This window comes from Triticum aestivum, chromosome 2D (genome assembly GCF_018294505.1).
Source record: "Triticum aestivum cultivar Chinese Spring chromosome 2D, IWGSC CS RefSeq v2.1, whole genome shotgun sequence".
Lineage (NCBI taxonomy): Eukaryota > Viridiplantae > Streptophyta > Magnoliopsida > Poales > Poaceae > Triticum > Triticum aestivum.
In genome coordinates, this window is record NC_057799.1 from 69,203,286 (window position 1) to 69,214,893 (window position 11,608).

Sequence of the window (11,608 nt, forward strand, 5' to 3'; positions counted from 1 at the left end):
TAATCAGCCGAAAAGTGTTCTTGGTACAAAATCTTAGTACTTCGAACACAACTTCGGCCTTAGAGACGAGATCGGATGGCTATGACCTAAATATCAAAGTTTCTACTTTTGATGATACGAAACTTTCTCACTTTGAGAACTTTTTCATTTGAGGCCATCTTTATTGCGTTTTGTATCGTGCCAAAATCGGGTGTCAAAAGATGGCATCATCATGACTTAAACATCTATAAAAATCTGCTTTATTCCGTAGCAAAACCGTTCAGAGAGGCGACATTCTGAAATGTTCTTGTGTTCTCCCTTGCGTCACAATCAACAGCGCCATCAGGATGACAAATTTTTGATCTCCTTTCCATTTTCCTCTCCCATCATTATGTGACAGTGAGCAGGGAGAGAAAAAGACACAAGTTCACGGTGTTGGCAAGGCAGTCTGTAGTGAAGCTTTTTTTTTTAGTTTATGAAGCTGCGGTGAAGTAGGAAGAAGGGAGCAAGGAAGGCCAGCATTTTTTTCACATAAAGGAGGGCTGATATTTGCAACTTTGCAAGAGGCTGAAGGACGGGTCAGGTCAAGTAGGAGGATGTGGCCGGCTCCTAGCAACCCCAGCCGCCGCAACCGCGTCGTGGTGAACGTGACCGGCTCCAACCACGGCGGATCCATCATTGACCTCACATCCACCGGCGACGTGCAAGGCACGGGCTCTAATGAGAAAGAGTATGGTGTGGGAGCCTCGAGTCCCGAGAGCTGGTGCATGTCCCATATCCCGCTCTAACTCGCCGGCGACTGCACAACACTCTAAAGGACGCAGTCGGCGCCGAACATGTACACGTCCGAAACAACAACTGTCGCCGGTGAAAGTTTAAAGTAGTTTTACTTGTGTGTAATCATATGGATTTAATAATTTACAAATGAGGTATTTGATTGTGAAAATAATTTTGTGTATAGACCGGTCAAGCGCGTCGGCGGGTGTTTAGACTAGCCACAGTGGGAGTAACTTCAGCAGGAATTTCAAGTCTAACTCAGCAAATTTGTCTATATGGCAATGAGTTAATGAAGAGAGAGGTAGTTTTAGTAACTTAGCTAGTTACTGTAACATCACACATATCAAGGCAAGATGAATCTATAGCATAATAAATGAAGTGTTGCATGTTACTACACATATGTTACTTCCCACTATAGAGGTAGTAAACGTAGAGTAGTAACACGCCAATGTTACTACTCTGTTACTATCCACAGTGGCCAGTCTTAGGGCGGAGGATTTTGCGAGTTGTGATGGTAGATGCTCTCAGGTCTCAGCTCCGTGTCACGGCAGGCACGGTTCCCAAGCGGCCGAATCTTCGTGCAACCAGTTTTTAATCGCGTTTCCTTTCACGCGTGGCGGCGGCGCCCGCGCCCGTCGCCGGCGACGTTTCTCCTCCGCGCCACGCGGCCGTCACGTGGGCGGTCCAGCTGCACCTACGGCAGGGCGGCAGCACGCAGCCGGCCCTGGACCTCTCTCGCCAGCCTCCCGTTCCTCGCGCCGATCGAGGCCGTACGCACTCCGGCGCGGCGTGGTTCCTCCACGATGCCGCTCACCGGCTTTCATCCGTCCCCGCAAAAAAATAAATTCACCTCTCCGCCGTCGAGGCTTCGCCGCACGTAACCGCTTCCGTGTCGGACCGATGCTGCTACCTCTATAGCGTTTGTGTGTCAGCAACCACTGCTGCTGGTCGCAAAGATAAAAACGCTTTCACCAAGAAAGAAAAGGATAAAATATGAGAACCACTATCGGAAAGAAGAAGAAAAAAAGGGTCGCTCGACCATCTTTGCTCCCGAGAAGCCAAAGACGTCGCTGTTGAGCTCATCATTTGCGTGAAGCCGCTGGATTCCTCCGCGGGACGCTAAACCATTTCTTTTATCCCGTTTCCTATTAGCAGCCAGGATAAAAGATTTGGGTTTGGGGCCTACCGTGCCGTACCATTACCGGACCTCAACAGCATAACCGGAGGATCCGGCATCAGGGAGGGGAGCTGCGTAGGGGGCCCGGAGCATATTCCCTTTCCTCTCTTCTCGCCGAGGCAACAAGCAGCACGCTATTTTTTTTAACACAGTAATACAAACGCAAGTGCTCATATGCACGCGCATAAACTCACATACTATTTTTGACGACGGCATTTCGGACCTTGAGCTCCTCTATACTCTATCTATTTATAGAAATACTATAAGATGTTTTTAAATATTTTAATATAAACTATAACGAACCAAAATGAGTGAACAAACACAGTAGAACATGTTATGCGCATCTAATTTAGAAAAAGTTAAAACATCATATATTTATGAACGAAGAATAGTACATAGTAAACAAAAAAATGGTTAAAAGGTTCAGTTTTTTTAAAATCTAGCACCGAAAATGCACAAGTGTCCTAGATGCGTGCAGAATTTCATGGCAAGATGATATTGGGAAGCTCCGAAAATATAAAGACACGATTTAACTCCGAAGAAAGCTTCGAAAACAGGCATTCCTAAGCAATCCTTTTAATTTTCAAAGCGCCACGGATGTCGTCTTCGAATGAAATTCCACACGAGCACCCGAGCATATTCGATGTCCAAATAGTAATTCATATTTTTTCGAATTTACTATTTATTTATAGGGGAGTAGATGAGCTGAGGCTCCAATAGCATTTTCGTTTTCGATTCTCCTTTTTCCATCTTCCCTTCCGCGCCGCATTAATAGAGCTCAGCGACCGCCACCGGCTTCTTCGCCTCCAACTCCAATCCAATCTCACCTTCTTTCTTCCCACCCATTTCCAGCCGCCGCCGCCGCCGCCGCCGAGGTACCAAATTCGTCTCCTCTCCTCAACTTTCTCCTTCTCCCCCCTTCTTGTTCTGCTCACGAGTCGCCAAATCCAAGCTCGGTCTTCGTCAATTTGGTCCTGGACGCCGCCCATTTATTCTTCCTTTTCTGCCTCCGCATTTCGATGCTCCCGAGGATTCCCCACTCAGCTCCCACAGCTGTTTTCCACTCTCTTGTCCGTGTGATGGTAGTCTCATTCATGGAGATGCGCCCTGCAGGTTCATGGAGCGACGGAGGCGGGTCGCTGTGCTGGCCCTGGTGCTCCTGCTGCTCTCGGCTTGTCATGGAAGAAGAGGTATGACCTCGATTATCTTTCTTTTTTTTGTTGGGTAACTGTTCTAAGTTTTCCTCAAATGAATTCCAAGAACGTGTTAACTAATTCAGTAGCGATCGGGCTGTTTACTGAGTTCATTCTGACTGCCATGATTGAAGCAAGCATAGATGAATATCAGTGCATACGCAGGCATTTCAAAAGGTGTAATCATGCAGGGAGAGAAAGGGGGCAGCTGTGGCACTGACGAAATTGCCCTGCTCCCTGTAAATTTCGCCGAGTTCTGATTGCCTGTTAGCAGCACACTGGCCAACAACTGAACTAATTGAATGCACTTCTTGTTGTGGCTGGGGCCTTGGGGGTTGTATCCAAACATCTGGAAAAAGTTGTACTATCTTTGTGTGGACAGAAAAGGAAATTAGGTGGCCGACAGTTGGAACTTACCTGGTGCCTTGTTAACAAAATGGAGTTCTGGTTGCATATTGGTTGGTCATCTCTAGAAAATAAAAGGGTTGAATTAAGAAGAACGAGTTGATGATGAACCGTGGCAGCAAACAACCATTGTACTGTTGTGGAGCTTGACTTGCTCTGGGGACTCTACTAGCATCATCCACGATGCCCCCAATTGATCTTTAGCTGCCATATCTAAGCATTATTTTCAGTGATTCACAGCAAAAGACCATCATAGATTCTTTTGGAGCTTGGCTTGACAGATCTAGTGCGTTTACAGCATATGGCACTTAACCTAGTACTCCTATTTGATAAGCCCCCCACCTGATTTCTGTCTGTCATGTACTCATATCGTTGCAATATTTTCAGTTATCCACTTGCTCTAGGTGGATTCTGTGATTTGTGAATATAAGTGGTTTCAGAGAATAGGTGAAATTGAATCATCTATGCCCTTTTAACTTGGCTGTCACCCGTTCATGCTTAACCTCTCCTGGTAATTAGAACTTACTTTTGTTCTATCCCTCAGATATTATATGCACAAACTGAATCAAAGCGAACTTGTGCTAGAAGCTGCCACAGATATGACAGGCAAAAATCAATTGGGGTCATTTATTCTGTTTGCTTTCATTTTGTTCAATTTGTCTTTCTTGGCGTAAATGTTTGTCCATCTGCTTTGGCATCTTCTTATGTCTGAAATTGATCTTCTGCACTTGTGCTCAAGATGGCATCATTTAATATGCTAGTAAACTAACTGTTTTCATTGTCGCAGAGTTCTCTGTCAATCAGGATCAGAGTCTTATATATGATCATACTCTTGCTAAGACCATCGTGGAATATGCTTCGGCTGTAAGTTAAACTTATGCTCATTATTCCATTAAATGCATGTCATGCTTTCTAAATGGAGCTTTAGTTCGTCTTTATCTAGAATCTTGTTAAGTCAAATTAACTAAATACTGTCTGCAGGTGTATATGACAGATTTAACAGCTTTGTATACATGGACATGCTCAAGATGCAATGACTTGACTCAAGTAAGAAACCTTCCAACTGTTCTCTTCCATTCATATCTATCTAGGGGTGCTTATTTGTTTTCCTGAAATTACAACTGTCAAACAGTAAGGGATCTATCAAGATGCTCGCCAATGGTTGGTTGGGTGTCATATGCAGCAGCCCGTCAACTATACAGCTTATAGAATCTGTCCTTTCTTATTTATACATTCACCTACTTCTGAAATAGGACTTCGAGATGAGGTCTCTAATTGTTGATGTGGAGAACTGCTTGCAGGTTCCTATCTTAACACACTCCATTTTAAGTTGTCATAAATTTCCGGCATATTTCTTATCAAGTGTACTGAACTTTTCATGATATGGCCTTCCTTTTACCTGCCATTCTACGGGTGAACAATGTGACAGGCATTTGTCGGTGTAGCTCACAATCTAAATGCCATAATAGTTGCAATCAGAGGGACTCAAGAGAACAGGTACTAATAAAATTGCATGTGCTTCTAGTATTCCCAGTTAAACCGGTATGCTTTATGTGTTACTATTCTGATTTCTTGAGTTACATGTCATTTATGTTTTAGATTTGCTTGCTCAGTGTGCAGAATTGGATCAAGGACTTGGTATGGAAGCAGCTTGATCTAAGCTATCCAGACATGCCAAATGCAAAGGTTATTGCCAATAAACTGTTTATACTTTCTTAAAAGAGAAAAGGAAAGGCAGATGCACCCTTTTGCTAAAAGACTTTCTACTACTCTGGTTAAAGGTGCACAGTGGATTTTTCTCCTCCTATAATAATACAATTTTGCGTCTAGCTATCACAAGTGCTGTGCACAAGGCAAGAAAGACATATGGGGATATCGGCGTCATAGTCACAGGGCACTCAATGGGAGGAGCCATGGCTGCCTTCTGTGCACTCGATCTTGCTGTAAGTACACAAGATTCAATGTTTCACAAATACATTCAATGTCCAGACTCTTAATTCCTTCCAGGTTATAAAGTGCGGTCTTGCATCATATTCCTAACACCAGCACTCTAATAATTGAGGCTTGTTATTATGTAAGCTGTTGATTTTTCTCTTCAAACCCTATCCACAGATCAAGCTCGGAAGCGACAATGTTCAACTCATGACTTTCGGACAGCCTCGTGTTGGCAATGCTGTTTTCGCCTCCTACTTTGCCAAATATGTGCCAAACACAATTCGACTGGTACACGGACATGATATCGTGCCGCATTTGCCACCTTATTTCTCCTTTCTTTCCAAACTGACGTACCACCACTTCCCAAGAGAGGTATACCTTGGGCACAAACGTATAATTACGCTTTCTTGGATATCAACTCAGTCCCTGGGCTTCATCTCTGTGCTATGCTTATTCCGCCCAAATTTCAGGTATGGATCGATGATTCTGACGACAACACAACCGAACAGATTTGTGATGCCAGCGGCGAAGACCCAAACTGCTGCAGGTTTTACAGCTCAGACCTTCCTTGCAGTTCAATTGCCTGTCTCTTCTCCTAATTCTAACATTTCCCCACTGATCATTTTACTAGGTGCCTCTCCATACTGAGTTTGAGCATTCAGGACCATTTCACATACCTGGGAGTCGATATGGAATCAGATGACTGGAGCACCTGCAGAATCATCACAGCACAAAGTGTTGAGCGACTACGGAAGGATCTCGCCAGCAACATCATCATGACAAAGCACGGCGTCGAGGTCTCCATTGTCGAGAATAGCGTGCAGACAGACTGGAGCAGTTCCATATAGCATACAACATCCTGTTAACATCAAAATTTATAGCAGAAGGTGGTGCCTTTTCTTTCTCTTGAAGATGGGGGGTTCAGTTGGGGAATTTCATTCAAATTGGGTTGTACATTGTTCTTTCATAGCCTGTGAATATGTAGGAATGTAGACACGAATTATAGGCTCTAGAGTGTAAACTCTTGTCGGATGCACGAAAGATCCGTCTCTGTGTTTGCATCTTGTAAAAAATACAATACCCATGCAGATATCTATACAGATGTCTCCAATCTGGGAAATAAAGCAGAATAAATTGAGAACATTGCCATGAAATGTCTACTAGATGTGGCATAGAATTCTAAACTGAAATCTGACCCTCTCTTGAGAAAAAGAGGCAAATTCTGCTCTGAATAGTTGTTTATTCAGATTCCAGTATTTGGCAACCTTTCACAGCAGTTAGAACTAAAACATTCATATTTACACTCCAAAAAACTTGTATATGGTTTACTTTAGTCTGTACAACCATGCCTGATTGTGATATATCCTCTACAGATCATCATTCCTTTTATACATTCTTACAAGGTATGGACAAAAGGGAAAATCCTCTAATAACAGGATCTACTTACAAGACAACTCTTTTTCGATGCACAAACATATATGGCAATACCAAAAACCAAAGAAAACCTTATCCTAGGCGATAAATACAAAGTGGGTGATCTTCTATATGCCGAGTGACGCTGTTATTGATCGAAGCAGGCATCCTGGGAGAAAGGTTCCCAGCAGTTGAACAGCGTCTTCCTTTCGCAATACGGTATGTGATAAGTGTTCAGTAGAAACAACAAAAACCCATGGAGTGTAATGTATGGTCAACAGGAGTGGGGAAACACAAGCCTGGCTGAGAGAAGAGTGCTGGTCTGTAACCACAGAGAAGAGAAGCACTCACCCCTCACCAATGCAGGTGTGAAGATGCCTGGCAAAATTAACGGCAACACCGCCCGTTCGTGAAGGCCATCAAATTCAAACCTGCCTGCTATATTTGCCAGGGTCTGCTCTCGGTTTCTCGTGGGCATCGACCTTGGCGGCAGACTTGCGATCTCTATCAGCTTCACCGTAAGACTTCCCATTGTGCAGGGCAAGCAGTACTGGCACATCCAAGCCATCATTCCTCCCAGAGCTACTGCCACTGCAGCAGCCTTCACTGAGATCCTCTTCAAACTCCCCTCCTCTAGAATCCTTTCTCCTCAAGTCCACGGCGTCCCAGTTAAGCGTGTCAGCTGCACGTTGAGCATCAGGAACACAACTGGTTGTCCGTCGGTGTGCTTTCGCCCTTGGGGTAGACGGGCAGGTCCTACAGCTTTTCGGATCATAATGTTGGGAAGCTAGATAAGAAAGTGCAGTGACAATGTCCCCTATGAGGGGCCGGGACGCCGCTTTCTCCTGCAAACACATTGCTGCAACGGCTAAAGCCTGGTACAAACCCCTCTTGGGATACCGGCCTTGCAGCAACGGATCAGCCATCTGGCAGAACTTTCGACGGTCTCTGAACATCGGGCGAGCCTGCAATTTATATGGATCAGACACTTGGCACCTATGAAGAAATGAGAAAAATGTTCATCCCCTCTACACCAAAACTGATGGGAGGTAACTTAGTGCGGTTGAACGTACCCATGCGACAAGATTTGACTCCCCATCAGGCTTGGTGTGATCAATGGCTCTCCGACCTGTAACAAGTTCAAGGAACACAACACCAAAACTGTAAACATCAGACTTTACTGTCAACTGCCCTGTCATCGCATATTCAGGAGCGCAATAGCCATACGTTCCCATAACTCTTGTTGATACATGAGTGTTTTCACCAACAGGGCCAAGTTTAGCAAGCCCAAAGTCAGACAGCTTCGGGTAATAATCTTCGCTCAGAAGAATATTTGATGGTTTGAAATCTCTATATATGACCGGTGGATTTGCCTTATCATGCAGGTACTCCAAACCCTTCGCTGCACCGACAGCTATCCTCATCCTTGCATTCCAATCAAGGGGTTCCCTGTCTGGTGGGCGGTCTGTCCAGAGAGTGATCCATGAGTTAGTACAAAAGAAGAAATATGGATGACAAGTTCTTCTTGAGGGGATGAACAACGTGTATATTTTTTCTTAGAGTTCTAGAAAAGGTTTTGGATGGCGGATAACTAAGATGTCAAATGTAACAGGTAATAAATCAATTTGAAAATGCTGAAACTGAAGCTGAAATCGTTTGTGATTTGACCCTTAAGGAAGCTGAAATAATTGGACCACTATCTGTTTTTTTAGAGTTGTATATGTTAGCCATGTGATATCCCCATTGTATAAGGGGTTTTCTGCATATTTACCACACCTATACATGTATAGAAGTTGTTGCTCTTACATGTTCTTTATGAAGCTCAAGCCAACTAAATATCAAGATACTGGTAATATGTAAATACCAACTGCAATCAACCACTGAGAATTACTTTTATACGACAGGAAACCATACAATGAGAAGCGTACCATGCAGATGATTTTCTAACGATCCCAATAACATATACTCATAAACGAGGAGGCGCTGATCACCATCTGCGCAATAGCCAATTAATCTGACAAGATTGGGATGATGCAAGAGGCTTAGCATGAGAACCTCTACAAGAAATTCACGATTTCCTTGGAAACCGTTTCTGTCAAGTTGCTTCACAGCAATAACCTGCTAAATGACACAGACAAAATGGGTAAGAAACGTCATGGAAATTACCAATAAATCTATCTCCTAAGTTGCAGTACATGAAAGATAACACCCGTTGCTCTTTTTAACAGAAAAGGGAAATAAAGTTAACAAGGCTAGAGATAACAAACCTGTCCATTCTCCATGTGTCCTTTATAGACGCGACCAAAGCCGCCTTCACCCAGCAAACAATCTTTTCTGAAATTCTTGGTAGCAATAGCTAGCTCCCGGAAAGTGAAAATCTTTGCCGGGCCATGTGGAATGCTTCCTCCTCTGCGAACAGAGCTTGAACTACGAGAATTGGATCCATCTGGACCCACCCACCAGAAAAACATTAGCATATAATTCCTCAATTATAAGCTTTCTTGAATGCAAATATCATACAGTCCAGGAAATATAAAAGGCAAGGACCTAAAGAAATGAACCATGACGCATAAACAGCTATAATAGATATCTAACATTTGATGACCTGAAGACCTGTTGGCGCGTTCACATCTGTTGTCGAATACTCTACTGCCCTAACTCATCCAGAACTGCCATTTACACTTAATGTCATCAAGTTGGTGGCATAAGTTGAATTAAAGTGCAAGATACTACTCTTTTGAGTTGTTGAAGTGATGTACAGTCGTACAGAACAAAGGTATCATAGGTAGCCCCATATACCTTCATGATCATAAGCATCCCATTAAAAGCAGACCTTTTTTATAATGGTATTAAAAAAGGTATCACCGGCACTTTATGGATCTTGTAGTTATTTTATTTCAATTTAAACACCAAGCAGATATGTACAATGAAAACCAGTGCCATATCACCTCATGAGAAATTTAACTAGCATCAGAGAAACATATTTATTACTTCTGCATAACAGTACCACCGTACACTGAGAAAAATAATTAATCACATAAATCTCATGTATCATCCTGTCAGGAAACAACATCAATATCATGTGATGTAAAATAATTCTGGCTGCAGGTAGATGAGAAATTGCAGCAGCCACAGGGAGAAACAAATATACAAGATCTTGTGTACTTGTAATCAAGGATCAGACTTGCATGTTCCAGCTGGCAGCAACTAAAACTAAACTGGGGCGCTTGCTTCAAACTGTAAATCGGCCCCAACAACTAGGCAAAGGGTGAAATTTAATTCAATTCATCTGGACGCAACCCATTAGCTACCCCAAGGAATCAGTCAGAGAAAACAAGTGTAAATGTTTGTTTCTTTGGTTGCTTCGGACAGAAAGTTTGGTGATAAAATTAAGTCAGAGACAACAAGTGTAAGCAACACATCAACATTTGTTTCTTTGGTTGCTTCGGACAGAAAGTTTGGTAACAAAATCACTGCAACCGCAAGCTTCACATCAGACATTTCTCTCCCTTTCACGCAACGTCAGGCGAGAAACAACAAACTCGAATACAATTTTCTGCCAAGATATAGTTCTTTTGTGTGTCCCCTTCACCACCACTACCTCAGCAAGAATTGGGAGTTTGGGACTAACATCTGCATATCTGAATAAAATGAATCATCTACCGTGATCGTATATGCTCTTCTACATGCAGGGAATCAAAATATACAAAACTAATTCGCTTAGTCCCCGTTTCCGGGCCCGATAAATCAAGATGCTACAGTTAAGCACATGATCCATGTCCACTTCAACGACTCAACCGCCCCCAACCAATTGGCAATTAGGTGTTCTAAAAAATTGGCAATTAGGGATCAGCTAGGCCTCTTGTACCGTCAAGGAACAATAACCTTTTTATGCCTGAATCAATGCTCAGAAATCACTAAAAATCAGCAGACATCTGAACGGACAAGACAGGAATCAGAATGACCAAAAGATCAGCCCTTTCCGGTCTGCGCAGAAACTGGACAAGTCAAGTCAAGATGCGGGCGTTACCTGGCGCCGGCTTCGCCGCCGACGGCCGGGGCGACGGCGAGAGCGCCGCCGCATCCTCCCCGGCCTTCCCCGAGGAGCCCGAGCACGGGAAGCAGCTCATCTCCCGCGGCCGTCAGAAAATGCCGGCCAAGAAACCCCGGCGATCTTTGGACCGCCGACCGTGCTGATCTCCCCGGCGTGGAAAGTGAAAAAATTTTGGGGGGAGCTGGGGAGAGGGGATGGATGGCGAGTCAAAACCGGAGAGCGGAGAGGCGTGGAGCAAAAGGGCAGCTCGGGAGGGCAAATTTCGTGAATATTATAATGGCAGTTGAAGTGTTCTTGGCGAGGCAGTTTGCTGGTGGCCAGTTGAGCTGAGCTGAGGTAGTTGCGCTGTCATTTTGTCGAGCTAAAGCGGGGGATGGTTACAGAAAAGGGGCGCCTTTTATGGTTTCAACAAGAAATTTAAAACTATTCTGATTGGGATTGCTCGTAGTCTAAGGCATGCCAATATTCGATATAGGGGTTTGACATGACACAAGGCTGGACAGGTACCAAAAATGCCGTCTCACCTGGTATCTTTTGAATCCTTCGGTGCAATGTATATGCTCATTCGCAAAGGTCAAAAGCATTAGTTCATACAGTTTGCAATAAATTAACAAATACTCCCTCCGTCCCAAAATAAGTGAATCGACTTTGTACTAACTTTATACTAAAGCTAGT

General features: G+C 43.8%; 2 protein-coding genes across 3 annotated transcripts; one reads left to right on the plus strand and one right to left on the minus strand.

Annotated features, from left to right (window-relative positions):
- The first annotated feature begins 2,653 nt into the window (after positions 1-2,653).
- Positions 2,654-6,620, plus strand: LOC123051631 (lipase). The gene is made up of 11 exons (XM_044474581.1): positions 2,654-2,808; positions 3,047-3,123; positions 4,319-4,395; positions 4,513-4,578; positions 4,785-4,832; positions 4,961-5,028; positions 5,145-5,217; positions 5,313-5,474; positions 5,644-5,838; positions 5,937-6,013; positions 6,098-6,620. Exons 2-11 carry the CDS (start codon positions 3,051-3,053, stop codon positions 6,312-6,314), a joined length of 1,056 nt encoding a protein of 351 aa, XP_044330516.1. The 5' UTR covers positions 2,654-2,808; positions 3,047-3,050; the 3' UTR covers positions 6,315-6,620.
- A 123-nt stretch (positions 6,621-6,743) lies between these two features.
- LOC123051630 (probable serine/threonine-protein kinase PBL7) lies at positions 6,744-11,301 on the minus strand. 2 transcript variants are annotated; one of them, XM_044474580.1, is made up of 5 exons: positions 10,910-11,301; positions 9,147-9,325; positions 8,808-8,997; positions 7,953-8,344; positions 6,744-7,844 (listed from the first exon to the last, which is right to left on the minus strand). In XM_044474580.1, the coding sequence occupies exons 1-5, from the start codon at positions 11,007-11,009 to the stop codon at positions 7,305-7,307; spliced, it is 1,401 nt and encodes a 466-aa protein (XP_044330515.1). In that variant the 5' UTR covers positions 11,010-11,301; the 3' UTR covers positions 6,744-7,304. The 2 variants fall into 2 exon arrangements, with proteins under 2 accessions (XP_044330515.1, XP_044330514.1); XM_044474579.1 differs by having other exon boundaries at positions 8,808-9,000; positions 10,910-11,273.
- Between the last annotated feature and the right edge of the window lie 307 nt (positions 11,302-11,608).